At 32.6% G+C, this 17511-nt stretch overlaps 1 protein-coding gene across 1 annotated transcript in view; it reads right to left on the bottom strand.

Annotated features, from left to right (window-relative positions):
- Nucleotides 1–17511, bottom strand: part of Rbp (RIMS binding protein) — a 252736-nt gene that overhangs the window by 22902 nt on the left and 212323 nt on the right. The window contains exons 15-18 of the mRNA XM_085950873.1: nucleotides 7187–7453; nucleotides 5814–5987; nucleotides 5209–5451; nucleotides 3426–3597 (exon numbers count right to left, since the gene is read on the bottom strand). Of these exons, the coding sequence (XP_085806999.1) occupies nucleotides 3426–3597; nucleotides 5209–5451; nucleotides 5814–5987; nucleotides 7187–7453 (856 nt within the window). The remainder of the gene's footprint in view (nucleotides 1–3425; nucleotides 3598–5208; nucleotides 5452–5813; nucleotides 5988–7186; nucleotides 7454–17511) is intronic.

The following is a 17511-nucleotide window of genomic DNA, read 5'->3' as shown; positions in this document are numbered from 1 at the left end:
AGCCTACCTCCACCCCTCGCTACTGGAATAATGTGACATTAAGATATGTATTCAAATTACCATTTAATATTTTGTTAATAAGTAATAAGGTGATGAGTGAGAATCAGTACTGTTTTTCTGCTTTTTTAATACCTTTATATTAACACAATGCTTACGGGCCCTTTTAATTAATTTTGTAATTAACGTGTTAATTTGCATTTGAAAAGTAATTAGCAAAAACACAAATTTGTGCGGCCCGTAAGCATTGGGTTAAGAAAAATAATACTTTTCTGACATATTTACTTTTTTTAAATGTCAGGGTTACAATATCTTAATTGTTTTTTATTTATCTCCCTTTTACTCGAGACCGCGGATACAATGGTTCTATTCATGATATTATTGTATGAAATTTATAAGAAGCGTTTTTACTCAGTACAAAAGAATGATATGTCAATAATATTATAGTCTTACCAGATTTTTATGAATAGCAATTTAATTTAAACATTGTAATAATAATTATTGTATTATATAACTGTTCATTATTCAAAATGGGATCCGTTGTTGACCTCAATAACATATAAAGAGGTCATCTATCAGAGGAATGGAGCAATAGTAACCTACAGATAAGATGTGTCCGTGCGATGGTTTTAAAGATATCCTATTCCGAACACGTCACCAATGAAGAGGCGTTAAGATGAGAAAATAAAACACAAGCGTAACGAGGATATACAATGAAATTTAAATGTAACTCCAATATATTTAAATCTGGGATTACTTTAATGGTGTTATCTATCAATTCTTGACCGTACTTTTACTTTTACTTTTACTTTTACTTTTACGTACAATACTTTTAATAAACTATTTCTTTTATTCAACTAAAAAGACACAAGATTTCAGAATGTAATATTTTATATACTGAATATACATAATTTGAAAACATCTCATGCATATACACACTAGAAAAAATACGACCCCTGACGGGACTTGAACCTGTATCTGCCGGATTCGCGCCAGTATGCTTTTCCAATTAAGCTACAGGAATTAGCAAGTACAAGTATGTTATTAAATCTAAATAATGGAGTGATGTCGGCTAGTAATTAAGGAATTAATTTATACCTACCTTAATTTAATATACTTAAACCGATAGCCAACATTATAATGCAATTCAATAAGAATTTCATGTAACAACTACTAGTTAAAATTGTCATAATTCAATAAGATTCCCGTTGCTTAATTGTAAAAGTATACTGGCGCGAATCCTAGCAGGTACGGGTTCAAGTCCCGTCGGGGGTCGTATTTTCTAGTGTGTATATGCATGAGATGTTTTCAAGTTATGTATATTCAGACATTATATTGATTAAAAATATATAAAACATATATAAACAGAATATTATGTTATAGTATTGAATCCATATTAGGTTTATAAGGTTTCGAATGACAGAAGAAGGGTTTCTCCAACTTTTTGAGACTCCTTTACTTGAGGTTGTATCGCTATCTATCCATGGCTTTATCCAACTGACTTTCTCTTAAGTATGCTTATATATTGTACTCTTAAACGCTATAAGATATTTATATTTGGCCACATATTTTTTTCTGGCTTATACGCAGTGTATATCGTCACTGTTCTGGCAGAAAACACTAATTCGAAAAAATGACATTGAATTAGTTATACCAAAATGTTCCTAATTTCAAACTTTACCGTCTGGAAACCTTCTTAATAAATAAACAGTCTTTATTTTAAAGTCATGATTACTTAATAAACTCACATGATAGACCATTTCAAACATTTTAACAACTTCAAAGTCAAATTACTCAAAACTAGTATTTTCCAGTTAGTGTGTTTTGCCAGAACAGGGACGATATGAGAACTCTTTCATTCTTGGTTGTATGTTCTCCCAAGGTGCAGAAGTATCCTGTCATCGGTGATGCCAATTGGGAGGGCAATAGCTCTTTTCAACCAAATCGGTTCGGATGTTGATATATTCCACTTACATGAGGATGAGTATAGGTGGACATTGTCTTATAAATTTTTTAAATAGGGTCTACTTCACTCATTCGGTGTACTTCCATGTACTGTAAATTTTTATATTTAGGTACTCTTTTACTAATATTGCTTCTATTTCTTAGTTCTTCATGTCACGTTGTGAACGTCTTGAATTTGTAAGTTTGGTAATGTCTTTGGTAAAATCATTTTATGAAGTGTTTCCGACTGCCGTACTAAATTTTGTTGTTTGAATTTGACATCCATAATGTTGTGTCAGGAAAATTGTATGCACACCGTTCGCCGTACCACTATCGTATCAGAAACAGATGGACGTATAGTATTGAGATCAAATTCTTGTCTAGTCTGTCGGAATACGAGAGAAAGACAGAAGAAAATAGGTAGATAAGTAAATTAAAAATACATCAATATCGTATATATTTATGTAAATTTTTGAATGATTCAAAAGTAAGTTAGCAAGTAGGTGCTTCATCATTTTTTGATCTCAATGCTATATGGTCATCTGTTTCTGGTAAGACAGTTTGATTGCTTAATCTGTAAGCCAGTTAACTGCACATTCGACTAAAAATGAGATTTTGATGGCATTTTGTTTAAAAGCTTGCTTTCCATGCTCACACAAAATTTCAAACTCCTAATCGTATAAATTAATGCGTTATCGTTCTTAACACAAAACAGCCAAATTTCAAATATCGTAAATGGGACAACTCCGCTCTTTATATAAATTTTCTTTATATTGTATAAAAAGGAAGGTAAAATAGTGTATTAATTCATAAGTGCAGCTTTTTGGTATAATTTCGTCACTGTTCTGGCAGAAGACACTAATTCGAAAAAATGACATATTGAGTTAGTTACACCAAAATGTTCCTTATTTCAAACTTTACCGTCTGGAAACCTTCTTAATAAATAAACAGTCTTTATTTTAAAGTCATCCTTTTTACGATTACTTAATAAACTCACATGATAGACCATTTCAAACATTTTAACAACTTCAAAGTCAAATTACTCAAAACTAGTATTCTCCAGTTAGTGTGTTCTGCCAGAACAGAGACGATTTGTATTTTTGGAATTGTTAAATTTCACTCGATAGTTAAATTATTAAGTATTTTCTCTTTATTGAATAATTTTCCCAAATGGAGTTAGCTGGTTTGATCTGCATACATAGAATTTACATGTAACCCCAAAATGTTACTTGTAAATATTTGTGAGTACCTGTACTAATATTAATCAACAGGTGAATAAATATGAGCCGGAGAGCATAAGGTAACTAACTCCCCGGCTGCCGTCCATTAGGTTATCAGTTTAATTCGATAATAATTTCCGTTCCGAACAATGTTTTCAGTTATGTTCATGAATTTTCTTATGCACTCAGTAACGGTTTGAATAAGCAGTTATTAGTTAATATTCGGTGTTTCCCAGTTTTAAGAAAGCTAGTGAAAGTATTGACCTTGCCCCGAAGGCATCTGTCCGGGTTGGGAGTACTGGTCCTGGGCGTCGGCGAGGAAGTTACTCGGCACCAGGCCTCGCACTCCGTCGATCTCACCCATGTAGAAGCCGTCGTCGTCCATCTCACCGTACACTAGGATCAGTTGACCCGTCTGGAAGCTCAGCTCTACTTGCTACAAATGAAAACAAAAATGGCGGTAATTATCGATGGCATCCCTAAATTATTTCAAGATATTCTAATATATTCCTGCTGACCAAAAATCATTGGATAACAAATCGTCGTTGAAACTAGAAAAATGTGTAATTCCGTTTTAATCGAAAATTGACTTTGAATGCCATCTAGTGGCTATTGTTAATATCTACCAGTTTTGCAAATAATGTTAAATTGATAAATCATGGATGATTTAACTCCATAACCATACATTTGTATACGAAACCTATGGCCCCCAGATCCTGAACCGGTCCCCCAGGCTAGGGTCTTTGTCGGGCCCCCCTACCTATCGCTAAGAATAAAGGCAGAGTGATGCTCTACAGTAGCGTTTTCCAAATGGTGTATGTGGTAAAATTAATGTGTATATTTAGTGTTTTTTTGTATTTTAATATATCCATTTGAATTATGGTGTTATCGAGTAAGAATTTTATCACACAACCAACCGCGAAAATAGCGCTGCAGACGACTTATTTTTACTATTAAAGCAAATTTGTGATGTGTGTTTATGAATAATATGTTGTCAGTAGGGGGACTTTGAATTTTGGAACCCCTGTTGATATCACTTGCTAATAAGGAGGGTGTGTGAGTGTATGACATAAATTCACGAATTTTAATGAAGGAGTTGTAGAAAAAGTATCAGAAAACCAAAAATATATAAACTCAATGTTTGTTTGAGAATATAATATTCCAAGATACATTCATGAAATCGATTATTTTAAGCAAATTATTATTTTAACACAGTCACTGCTGACCAGTTAATTACCACAACTCGGCCAGTGCTGAAGACACGCCTGGCGTGTAGCAATTAGCATGATAATTAAATGTGGTAATTAACTGGTCACCAGTGAATGTATATGTATCTAATGGCCACACGCCAGGCGTGTTTTGAGCACTGACTGTGTTAACAGGGGGGGGGGGCTGTTCAAAAATGTAATAATTTAGACTGCTTTGTGACAATGGGATGTCAAAAAATTCCCAAAAATGTGTGACATGATTTATGGATGACCCCTTAATGCACAGATATGTATGAGTTTGTCCAGTTGTTAACGTAATTGGGTAAATATAAACAAAGCGCCTGTCTACGTATAAAAATTTCTTCATGATCTAAAACTATTGTACATCGGGTTCCTATATGAGAAAATATTGCCTCTTGCTTCGTTCGAATACATAATAAGCAGGAAACTCAGAAATAATGAGAACTGAAATACCTAACGGGTAAGGAGAAACTTGCAACTGATCTCGAGTAAGGAATAATCCGTGATAAACTTAAACACGTGCCAAGAATACGTCATACGTCGAATACTGACAACTGCTCTCGGTTTATGCATTGACGCTCATTTAATATTGGTGTATTACACACACTATTGCATGTTTATAATGCGTGATTCATTTTCGTAGGACACTCGCATATTCAAAGCACTGCATCAAAATTTACTGTATTGGTGATACAGCCTATCGGAATTCTATTTATTATCTGTTCTGTGATAATAAGTATGTCTATCGAATTTCGAATCTTTGATATTGTCAAAACATACATCTTAGTTATGAATTATTTATGGTACAAATTATTTACCTCTGCATCAACGTTGGGACTCAGTTCTTGAGGGTCGTAGTCGTAGAGGGCGACCATTCGTTTGACCGGACCGGGGGCCGCAGCCCCTGCTGAGGAAGGTCCACCTTCCGGCCAGCGATCTGCGGCCGCTCCTCTGCGCCCTTCTCCCTCTCCTACTTCCACAACCATGTTATGGGGCACAAATCCTCTCCGGCCTCGAGATTCGCCCCAATAGAAGCCGTCGGCATCTTTGTCGCCCCATACCTGAAATAAACACAAGTTAAGATGTCAATAAATCGCTTTGGATATTGATATATTACACTTATGTGAGGTGAGTTTAGGTAGATGATGTTTTATAAAATTCTTAAAATAGACTTGAAAATTACTCCATACTAATCAGTCAATACCTCATTGGCTGCATACCATATTACCTACTAATACGCCGACTGCTTTACGAACGAATCTACATGAATTTAGCTATTGTCGAACAAGAACTTCTTGTCCATGTGTTAAAACAGTGGAAATGTAATATAAATAAAATATCACAAAAATAATATAATTGTATGAACTATCATGTCTATTCAATTAGAAATAACAGTGTAGAATATTAATAATATTGTTCTAACTTTTATAGTGTCTCCTTCGCTGAAAGGAAGCTCTTCGTCACAGGCGTCGGGGTTGGGGCTCATGGTGGCAGGGTCGTAGTCGAAGAGTGCGACGAACCATCGACTGCGTTTGTGCGGAGGGGGCGGCTGCCCTTGGATCTGTCCCAGCTGGGACTGCGGACCATGATTGGGGCCCTGTGAGACAAAATACAAAATAACAACATGTTTGAATGAAACATGTTTTGAGGTACATTTCTAAATCTTGCGGTAAATATTTTTGTCAGCTTAAGTAATACCTATTAGGGTTAGGTTCTAATTACTAATTATAATCAATGATATTTCCACAATATTTTTTGTGCGGTTCGATTGGTAGCCATAGAACAATTAATATTCTATGTGTTGTTGATTTATTGACAGATGTTAATCTGTTTTGATGTTTTGTTTTAACAAGCGTATGACATACTATTGTTCTCGATATTTGAACTGTTTCATCATAACAAATTCGATGAGTCTCAAGGTCCTGGCACCGGTTTGTCATTTTGTCGTGGTTTAGAATGTTATAATACGAATTTTTGCATTCACACGCTAGGATTGATTATAAATTGAGCCCTGAAACGCGATCTTTTGTAGATCTAGATATATTTTAACCTTGAATAGATGGTGTCACATCATATTGTAACATGAATTATTGTGTGCATTTTTGTTATTGTTATGTCATTCATCGCCAGACAGTGTAAGTTTGTCAAAAATGTTTATGTCAGAGCTATAAACAAATACTCGATGATGACGTGCCAACTACTACCTGTTATTTAGATAAATCAAGTTAAATATTCACAGACTCTATAGTCTATACCTACTCATGATTGTGCCAAGGGAGCATTTTTTTTCTCTCTTGTAAAATTTCAATTAATCGGTCCAAATTAACACGGAAGCAATTCCATACCATGGTGACGAATTATCATAAAAATTGGTAATTCGTAACATGGCGAAAAATTAAGTTGGTACGAATGTCATGTGAAATACGTCTCTATTTGCGAAGATCGGTCAAATTCGGGTATGCTCGTGCAGGTGTATCTATGGTTTTTCCGCCCGAACCCCGAAATTTGGTATTGAAACTTTTGCTCTAAAAGTTAACACAGTCACGAGAAGGGGTGTTAAAAGATAATACTTTTGACATTTAACTTCTTGTGATAATTGACTATCTGAATACATAAAGTGATATGTGAGAATAGACTCATTTGACGTTTTAACAGCATTTTCTGTTAATCTGAAATTTTTGAATTAAGCCAAATATGATAGATCGAATTGCCACACATTACCATATTGTATTTGGTTCGATGTATTTTTAACTGTAGATATATTTGATTGTGTATTCCACAGTTAAAGTATCATACCTGCTGTAAACCTTGCGCTCCTTGTACGCCACGTCTATATTGCTGCCCCGTAAGCTGTTGTTGTTGTTGCTGATTTGGGTTCTGTTGCTGGAGTTGTCTATTGCCCGCACGACCGGCTTGCTGTTGCTGCTGGAAGTTGTGTTGCTGTTGCTGATTGAGCTGTTGCTGGTTGAGTTGTTGCTGATTCATCTGCTGTTGGTTAAGCTGTTGCTGTTGTTGGTTGAGTTGCTGCTGATTTAGTTGCTGCTGGTTCAGAGGCTGCTGCTGCTGTATGTGTGCCGACAGTTAGACAGTTAGTCACGCAACACTTATACTTTTACATGCAGATATTGGCAAACTGAGAGTGATGATTTTATTCAATTGGTGACTATCAAAATCATTGTTAAAGACGATTTTATATCAAATTCTAAATGACAGTTTGATTTTAAAAGTAATTGCCATAAATTTTGCCAAAAGATTTCTTCTTTGAATGAAGTATTGAAATTACAGGGTATGAAACTAGTTAAATCTATAAACTGTACCCTATGGTAGAATTGCTCCAAATATAATATGTACTAAAATTTTTATGAAAACCACAAACACCACGTTTTAGTGAAATAAGAAAGGTTCAAAATTAGTATCTTTACATAGCAATTATAATGTAACGCAATTAGTATGTCACCTTGTAGCATAGAGGAAAAGCACAGACGGGGCGGGGCGTAAACCCAGGAGATGCAGGGTTCGATTCCCTGCCGGGGTGGCTTACTTTTTTCAAAAGGATTTTTTCTATTGGTTATAATATATTTTGTCAGAAAGTGTTTTTCAAAATTATGTATGTTCAATAATTAGAATGGTACATTCTTAAATCTTGTGAATTATTCGTTGAATAAAAGAAATAGTTAATTATAGATTAGAAAAGATGTTATTAAGAAGTGTTTTAAGTTGATGTTGTATTGATTCTCAAAATATGACACTAGATATCACATTCATTTAAAAACTGTGAGCTTGCGTTGCTGAAATTTATTATTTTTGTGTTCAATATAAAGTTAGTGGTAATTATTTTCAGTTAATTTATTAGAAAATATGTTTAACTATGTTGTGTTTAAATTTAGTAGCCATACTGAGAAGCAACATGATGGTATAACGTTTCATAGTTAAGTTAATAATAATAAAATTGAAGTTCTACTGTTCATTATATGCGAGAAACCCGGCATCATTTTGTCGAACAATAGCCACTCTCTTTATATTACTCTGAGAACCATCTTGATAATTTAAATAAATCAGTAATATGAACGAGACAGATGACATATTTTAATACATGTATTAGAGCAGGGGAGGGCAAACTGCGGCCCGCGGGCCGCATGTGGCCCGCCGGGTATTTTTTTGCGGCCTGCCATCATTAATTGTACTTCTGATTACGAATAACTTTTTTATATTCTTTTAAAAAATATTGACAATAAAATTTGTTTAGCAATAGTACGCGATCTATTTTCAATAGATATTGATAGTGTACCGACAGAGCTACAACTTGAGATTATTGATCTGCAGTGTGACACTGATTTAAGATAATTGCATCGTCGTAAAGAAATCTCCAATTTTACAATGCCCTTAATTCAGACAAATTCGACCAACTTAAAGATTATGCAAGAAAAATGTTCGTTATTTTTGGATCAACCTATATATGTGAACAAACATTTTCGATCATGAAACTCAATAAAAATTCTTTACGATCAAATATCTAAGATGCCCATTTACAAGTAGTTTTGAGAATATCAACTACAAAATTAACACCTGAATTTAAAAAATGTTAAAAATGTATAACAGTTTCATTCTTCTCATTCATTTTTTTGTAATGTTTATTTTTCGTGATAATAAATAGTGTATACCTAAAAATGGTATTTTACTTGCGGCCCGCCGCTCATTTTGAATTCTTGAATTTGGCCCTACATCCAAAAAGTTTGCCCGCCCCTGTATTAGAGTTTTCAATTAATATAGACATATAGTATCCAAAAAATATTATCACCAATCTATGTAGTTTGCCAGTATCTTCAATCCTAACCATAAAGTAAACATGCTACGGTAAAGGGTTTTTTTTAGACACTAATAATAATATTACTATATTTATTAGGTAGGTAATTTTATTAGAGAATATTTTTAACGTATTTTTTTAAAAAATAAATCCGAAATAAAAATCATGCTTTGGAAACAATTTAAAGATATTTATAAAGTAATCTAAACGACCATGTCTGATTCTAAAAAGATCATTATGGGCCTCCACAGAGTGGAGGTTTGTATGAACACATTCACTACTGACCAGTTAATTACTACAACTCGGTCACTGCTAAAGACACGCCAGGCGTGTAGCAATTAGCATGATAATTAAATGTGGTAATTAACTGGTCAGCAGTGAAAGTATAAGTATCTAATTGCCACACGCCTGGCATGTCGTTGGATTTTGTTTTTACGAGAAATGGATGTCAGCCACTTGCTCAACCTGTTAGGTCCATACTCTGACTCATACATAAATTGAAAAACAAAGATGTACTTGCCAGACTCAGGATTCGAACCTGGGACCCACAACGTTATAGGTCGACTCCTAATCGTGTATTTTTGTATGATAGTTTAATTTAATTGTACCTGGTAATTATATTATTATTGTTTCTGAATGGTAATTTTGACAGTTGCAAATGCCTGATTGTCTGGTTAGTAATAATACCTATTAAATAATTATGTATTGTTGTTTGTTTATTAAAATAGCCAGCCATCGCAGTATAATTAACGGTGTCTGAATTGGAAGCTGTTATAGCAGAGGAAATTTACCAAAAGAATCAAAGAAATAAGAAGGAAACGTTTCTTGGATAGTTTCCAAATGGGAACATTAATTAAGGCACGAGACTTTGCAACTGTTAACGTCTACGTAGCCAGACTTACATTGTTACAACTTCTTTCAAACGTATGCTATTTTTAAATTTTACTTCATTGTAATTATTGAAGTATTTAAAATTAGAATCCATAAGTAACATTGTACTGAAACTGTAAATAAGTATATCTTCTTTATAGAGGGATAATGATTAGGTATTTTGATTTCAAATTTGGAATTAAAATCATTTTTTATATAACCTAACCTAAAAATTATGTTTAATAACTACCTACATAATAATATATTACTATTATTTTATTAGCAAAATACAATACATATCTATTTAAAGAATATATATCGCGAGCCGAATACTATAAGGTTCTAAGTGTTCGTCCTTGAAAAAACAAACCCAACAATGAAGTAGTATTCTAAGCTGCCTCATTGTTACTTTTGTTTCTCCAAGGACAAACACTTAGAACCTTGTAGTTCTCCACTCGCGATATCTCATTGACTACTTTAACTGTACTTATTTGATATTTGCAAAAAAGTAATATTTATCGTTTTTAGCCATCCAGATTTCGCTTTTTACTTTTGCAGCTGACAGCTGTTGTATATATACTGTATGTATGAAACTTGAAGATGCCGAAAGGGGAAATCCAGACCACTACAACTATCAATAAGTAGGTTGATGTATTTTAGATAAAAGAAATTTTCTTCCGTATCTATGGAGATTGGATTTTCTAAATAAAATTGAGACTAATTTATTATTATGTACCTACATCTCATAAATTATATGTTTTTTTTTGTTTACCTGTGATATCATTATACTGTTTTAGTATCAAAAGGTACAGAAGGTAGAAAAATCAAAGTATTCGCATAGCATTAGGATTTATATTCATTTTGAATCTATGTATACGCGGATTTATACACCTTTTGTATTTGTTGTTGAAAATCATCATTATGTACCTTTTGATTCTAAATTATTCATACATAATAAATCGGGAACGTATTTTATTTACGTATTATCATAATTTTATTATAATACATAAATATCAAAATACGGCAAACATTTAAATTAAAATATTATATCAAAACAAGAACATATTAAAAGCACAATGTAATAATTGAAAACTGTAGCACACATGATAATAATTTAAAAAATAAAATACGTAATACATACTAAAAAATACTTACATTGCATTTTTATGTACAGCAAATATTAGAAATTCAAAGATACATGCCAGACTTGTCAAACAATTGATTCCATCGCAATATATACATTTGAAAATCAAAGTTTTTGTAAAATTGCATAATTCAATTTAAAGTTTTGCCTTTTCCTCAATGTATAACCTCTCAAAAGTAACATGAATTTGTATTTTTGGCAGTTGAAATACATAACTTAGAAAGAGATACTGAGGTGGGATTTTAACACACATCGCTCGCTTGCCTGGCGAGCGCTTTATCCACTAAGTTACAACATATTATACTCTTGTAATATCTAACACTGAGGATGTTTTCAAAGTCCGTCAACAGATGGCAGTAGTCTTCGTGTTATAATCAAGGTAATATCATCACTAAATTTATATGCATTACTCTGAGAGTATTACAAGTTACATATATTTAAATCGTTGCCACATAACAAAAGCGCAATTTTAAAGTGGACATGTTAGCAGAATAGGTCAAATAAGTTATTTAACATTTGCAACGATTACCTTCTTTGCAAAGTATGTAGAGTTCAATTTTAAACTATGTAAAAGCGCGTTTCATGCGTATGTGGCAATACATACATGTACACCTGCAGCTACGTTAGGAGACTTAAAAAACTGATTCTTATTGCAATGTATGTTAGTAGACTTAGTTTTTCAATCACATTCATTGTCCGGCTCATTTACGAGTGACCTTTTTTTCTTCATATTATACTGTTGTCTATTACTCTATGACAACATCTGCTTGGCTACGTGTTAAAACTGTGAACTAACATGCTCCTCCCATTTTTAACCACACTTCCATTATAAACTAACAAGATCCTCCCATTTAGTCGACAACAGCTCCTTCCTTCACCTAGCCAAGAAGATGTTGTCGTACAGTAATACGTCAATATTTTACTATCAGGTGTCATTCACAACTCTTTTTTTTCAATATGTCACTTGATTACAAACAAACAATATCCAATCATAATGTTTCTAATGGATTTAAGTTTTGTATTATTCCACTTGAGACGTTTTTGCAACCCAGGTCTCGCCTCTCGGCATATTCAGGCACTATGTGCACTCACCAAAGGGTAAATACACACTGACAACGAATACAGCGCTTGAAGGTGCCGAAAGGCGAAATTCGGGCCGCAAAAAATGACTCAAATGGAATAGTACAAAACTTAAATCCATTAGAATTTAAATTCTAATTCCATCAAGTCAGGTCGATAGTATTAATATTATAATGTTTCTGTATTGATACTGTTTGATAAAGTATCATATTATATTTGTACTGCGTCATGTATAGTACAAATTGACCGATGATATATTAAAAAAAAGTTATGCATGCCATCTGTTGTGTGTAAACATTCATTTTAAATAAGAAACATTCAAACAGGAAAATCATACGTATTGAAAAGACAAAACATTAATGCATTTTCAATTTTAATATCGCAGAAATCTAACTTGATAATATGTAAACGAATAAATGTCAATGTAATGAGGCTAATAATTCTTATCTTGTTTGAAATCCAATATAATATCTACTCAAAATATGTACAACCATGCTTTTTCATCTGCCTCATTGTCATATATATTAGTTACAGAATATGTAAATAGGTACTGTTATTTATTTAGAATTATATATAATTAATTATATTTTAAAATACACTCTTGACGACTTGCAATTATAAAATGTGTAAGTATTATAAAAAGTTATCATTATAATAGCCTTTTTCTACCAACGATGCTAAGAATAAACAATATTAATAATTGTTCATAATTAAATTAGGGGATTTTTTAATAAATACCATTTTTGAAAACATTTAGTAAAAGATTGTTTTTCTATCACAGAAACACTAAAATAAAATTTAATTTGGCATAATCCTGACACCATCTATGAATCATGTTAGCAATGTGATGTTGTATCTTGATTTAAATTACAGTTACGGTAGCCATCCAGTATTGACGGAATTTTAAAAATCCTTATCAGTTAGCATACGAAGTTATTAGATAATATCTGTAATGTTAGCAAATTATTAGGCTTGGTAGCTTAGCGGTACAAGTCCTCGCCCCCGAAAAGCGGAAAACATGTGTTTGAATCCCACCAAGTCCACGATTTTTCAAGGATTTCTTATAGACGTTTGAGTCTGATGAAGTGATGTATTTTGAAGAATGCCACATTTTTAAATATTGTGTATATTCAGTCTTGAATATAAACAATAATTAAATGAATGTTGTTTCATGTTAAGTATTGTTTACCAATCATTTCATAGCTTAATAACGGTTATATTAAATAAATAAAATAACCATTTTCTTTTTGTTCATATCTGTATATAAAAGTTTATTATTTTATTAACACGTAAGATTTAGTAGGTACCTATTGTTCGTTTTGATAACCTTAAAAATATTAAATATTTATTATATACAAGCATATTATAAAAACACATTTTAGTGGAGTGTTACCATAAGCGTACGACATCTAAAGTGGTGAAAATTACAGCAAGCAATATTATGTTTATAAGTACATAAGAGATGGAAAATACATAAGCGTTTCATGCATGGCGAAAAGTAGGCTTATGATGTAAACGACACTTGACATAACAATGTGCATGGCACGGATAGTAAATAATGTGTGTGTGGAGAGAGTCATAGAGAAAAATGAGAACTGTAACAATTACAACCACTGGAAAAATCGCTTGGAACCTGTCTATTGTAATTTTGTTGATTACTATTTAGTATTCAGTAGGTATTTCAATATTTTGTTAACAATAATATATATCTTCAGATCTATTCCAACCACGTAACTCCATAACACCCGATAACACGGTTTCATTATATTTCCGAGATAACCCCAATATGTTACAGAGGTTACTGGTATGTACTTTGTGTCTCTTTCATGCAATATCGCACATGCACAGTACGTTATCCGCTAACATCATAATAATGTATAATTAACACAGTCGACATGACAGTTGCTAAAAGTGTTATTTTTGATGTTTTGTATAGGTAAAGTGGCACCATGGATACGGCAAACACGATTTGCAGTCGTAGTGGTATTGTTTGCTAGTGTTGAAACAGGCATTGTCGCAAGCAATTCAATACACTCGCGAATCCCCTATGGTGCCACTGTAGAATGATTTACGCATAGAGTGCAACGTAGCATTTTTATCACAATTTTACATAAATTTGGAGTTAAGTGTTAAGTTGAAATAGATCTGTTGAAATACTTTGATATTAACAATATAAAATTTTAAATTTAGAAATTTCAATTACTGTATTGACTATAATTGTATCTTATATAATAATTATAAGTGTTACCTAAAATATCTTTCTGTATTTATATACCTAAGTACCATTATATCAATTGAAACATATAAGTTTTAATATAGGTATCTACGTCTTATTAATGTTATTTTATGACAGTTTAGGTTTGTAGTTAAAATTTTAGGAAGAGTGTAATACACTTATAAATACCTTATAAAGAAATACAAATACCTATTTGAATATATACTTTCTTAAAAATACTAATTTTTTCTTTTTAATCTGTAATATGTATTTCAATTCACGTGGGTGAATCCCAGTAGTGCGTAGTTCTTCAATTCTACCAGTCGTTATGGGTAGGTATCGGTTGGGTTTCCTGATTTCTGTCAAATGATTCCAAGGACTATCGAGTGGTGCAAACTTAACATCGATGGGGCAATCATAAACCGTGCGCGCCCCGTTTCACAATATCTTTCAACAATCATTGTTATCATAAATATACACAGAGGTCTGAAGAATTTTGTTTTTATACATATTAGCTGCCTTTGAGTCGTAGAATAAACATGCATTTATTATTATTAAATATATAATTTTCTATATCCTTCTGGAATATACTACTGCTGCTTCCAAAATGACTGCCGCTGTGAAGTTGATAGTCCTGTATAAAGTGAAACAAATAAAATGTGACCTAACCTTACTTATACATGATGGTAGCGCTAGAGATACACCAATCGCTAAAGCCGGTCTATGAGACAAACATAATCATTGTAATTTTCATACAATTCTAATTGCAAATAAACAATCATGTTTTTCTAGTCAGAATCGACCAGATTACACTAGTTTAATTCGTTTTAAAATCTCAATTAGCTATTTATTATTATGTGAAGATATAGCGCCTGTACACGTGTATGGATTTACTGGCAGCAATAGTGTGTATTTTAAACTATCGTGACAATAACTATTTAGACGTAAAAGTGCTGACTGTCTCTCCAATATCATTCTTGACACGTATTATCCAGTTGCAAGATTGCATGCATGAATCAAAAACTTCAGAAGCATCTGAATTTTCATGCGACAGTTGGGATTTTTTCGATCTGTGCTTGGTCAGTAGAACAATAGTGGCAAACCTGCCGGCAAAAAAACGAACTACACTGAGTGACTCATTTTGAGGTTAATCAATTTTTACGACCTGTCAAATAGTACCATAAAATGATAACATCACGTCTCGCTTACTCTTGAAGAATGAGATTGGAGAGATAGTCAGGACTTTAACGTGTAAACAGTAAAGTTATTGTCACGATAGTTTAAAATCCACTCTATTGCTGGCAGTAAATTCATGCACGTGTACAGTCGCTATTATGTTAGGTCATGCTAAAGTAATTTCGGATTGCGAATACAAAATATGGAGATTTTGCTTAATAGAAAAACGTTTGTTGCCACCTATTAATTATTATATGAATTATGTAAATTTAACTTTATATCTTCGATTGCAAGCGGGAAAAAGCGAGCCCTGTAATCTTCCTATGTATAGCTCCACCAAAGCTGTGCAGATTCTGTTCGGTTTTAACATGGATCAATGCCAGTTTTAGCAGTTTTAGTTTGTTTTGCATAATATTATAATTATTATGGTTTCGAAATAGCTAAACATAGACAAAACATGATCTCTATGTGTCAAACATAGTATATTAATATTAATAACGGGGTATATAGGGTAGTTTTGTCATTTCCCATACCCACCTATTGCTCAGATTCACAGAACAGATTCATTAGAATATTATAAAATAAATTTGATAACCAAAACGTATTATTAATTCTTCAACCCCTGTATATATTTATAATTAGAAAGATGTATATACGTTTGTACATATATTTTCAATATTATTATAACTTAGTAGATAGTGAACGAACTTGGACTCGTCCAGTCTCTAGTGATATATTTTTTTTCATCTAAATCTTAGATTTTGATATTTTTTATTTAAAATACATGCTTATTTATAATAGATTTGTACTTTTCCATGGAGATCAGTTTTAACACTCGGGTTTCACATTTCAGCATTTTTAGGTTCTCTGTATATTCTTTTTTTTTTCGACCATCTCCGATCCTAATAAGATCATGGGCCTCCACAGATTGGAGGGGTTTGTATTAACAAATTTTGTTTTTACGAGAAATGAATGTCAGCCACTTGCTCAACCGATTAGGTCCAAACTCTAACTCATACGCAAATTGAAAAACAATATGCGTACTTTTCAGACCCAGGATTCGAACCTGAGACCCACGTCGCTATAGCCCAACGGTTAAGCAGCGCTGTCATCGTGTCTGTATATATTATATTATAAATTAAGGATTGTAAAAATGACATTTGTGTTTATTTCAAAGGAATATAATCAGTGTCTAGATACCTATTTTAATCTTAGTCAGTTGTATATTATTATATAGTTTTGGCCTTACAGTGAAGTAGTTTGGAGAGCATACATATTCAAAGTTATGGGTGCGGGTTCAAAACCCACATCCAGCAAAAACTACATGCTGTTTTTTAACGTGTGCTTGATCCAAAGCAAGACTTCAATGAGTTGAGCAAATGGCTGATAACAATTGCTTGTAATTTTTTTTTTAACTTACTTTCTGTGGGGACCAATAATTGTGCTGAGCTTAATAAGGGCGAGAATGGCAATTTATTTACTTACATTCTGAAGATGTTTAAAGGTGAAACTCTGAAAATAATGATTTCTATGGAGGAGTACAAAAGTGAGAAATATTAGAATTTAATTTATTATATTTGAAATTTAGGTACAATTGAAAACTTTCGAGTTGAGTTTATCGTATTAATTTTCTAGATTAACATGCACTTAATTTTGTATATAATTGTAAAAAAGCGAAGTCCAGTTTTGATCTTCATCTAAAAAGCAATATACATTCAAACGTATAGAATCTAGTAATGATTATTGTAACACCAAAAGAGACAGGTAGATAGTGACCGAGAAAGAAAGAGAAACAGAGACATGAATACACAGATAAAAGTGTCATAACTTTC

This window comes from Rhyacophila brunnea, unplaced genomic scaffold (assembly GCF_057557595.1).
Source record: "Rhyacophila brunnea isolate RB1 unplaced genomic scaffold, BYU_Rbru_1.0 scaffold_23, whole genome shotgun sequence".
NCBI lineage: Eukaryota > Metazoa > Arthropoda > Insecta > Trichoptera > Rhyacophilidae > Rhyacophila > Rhyacophila brunnea.
This window is presented reverse-complemented; position numbering and strand designations above follow the sequence as displayed.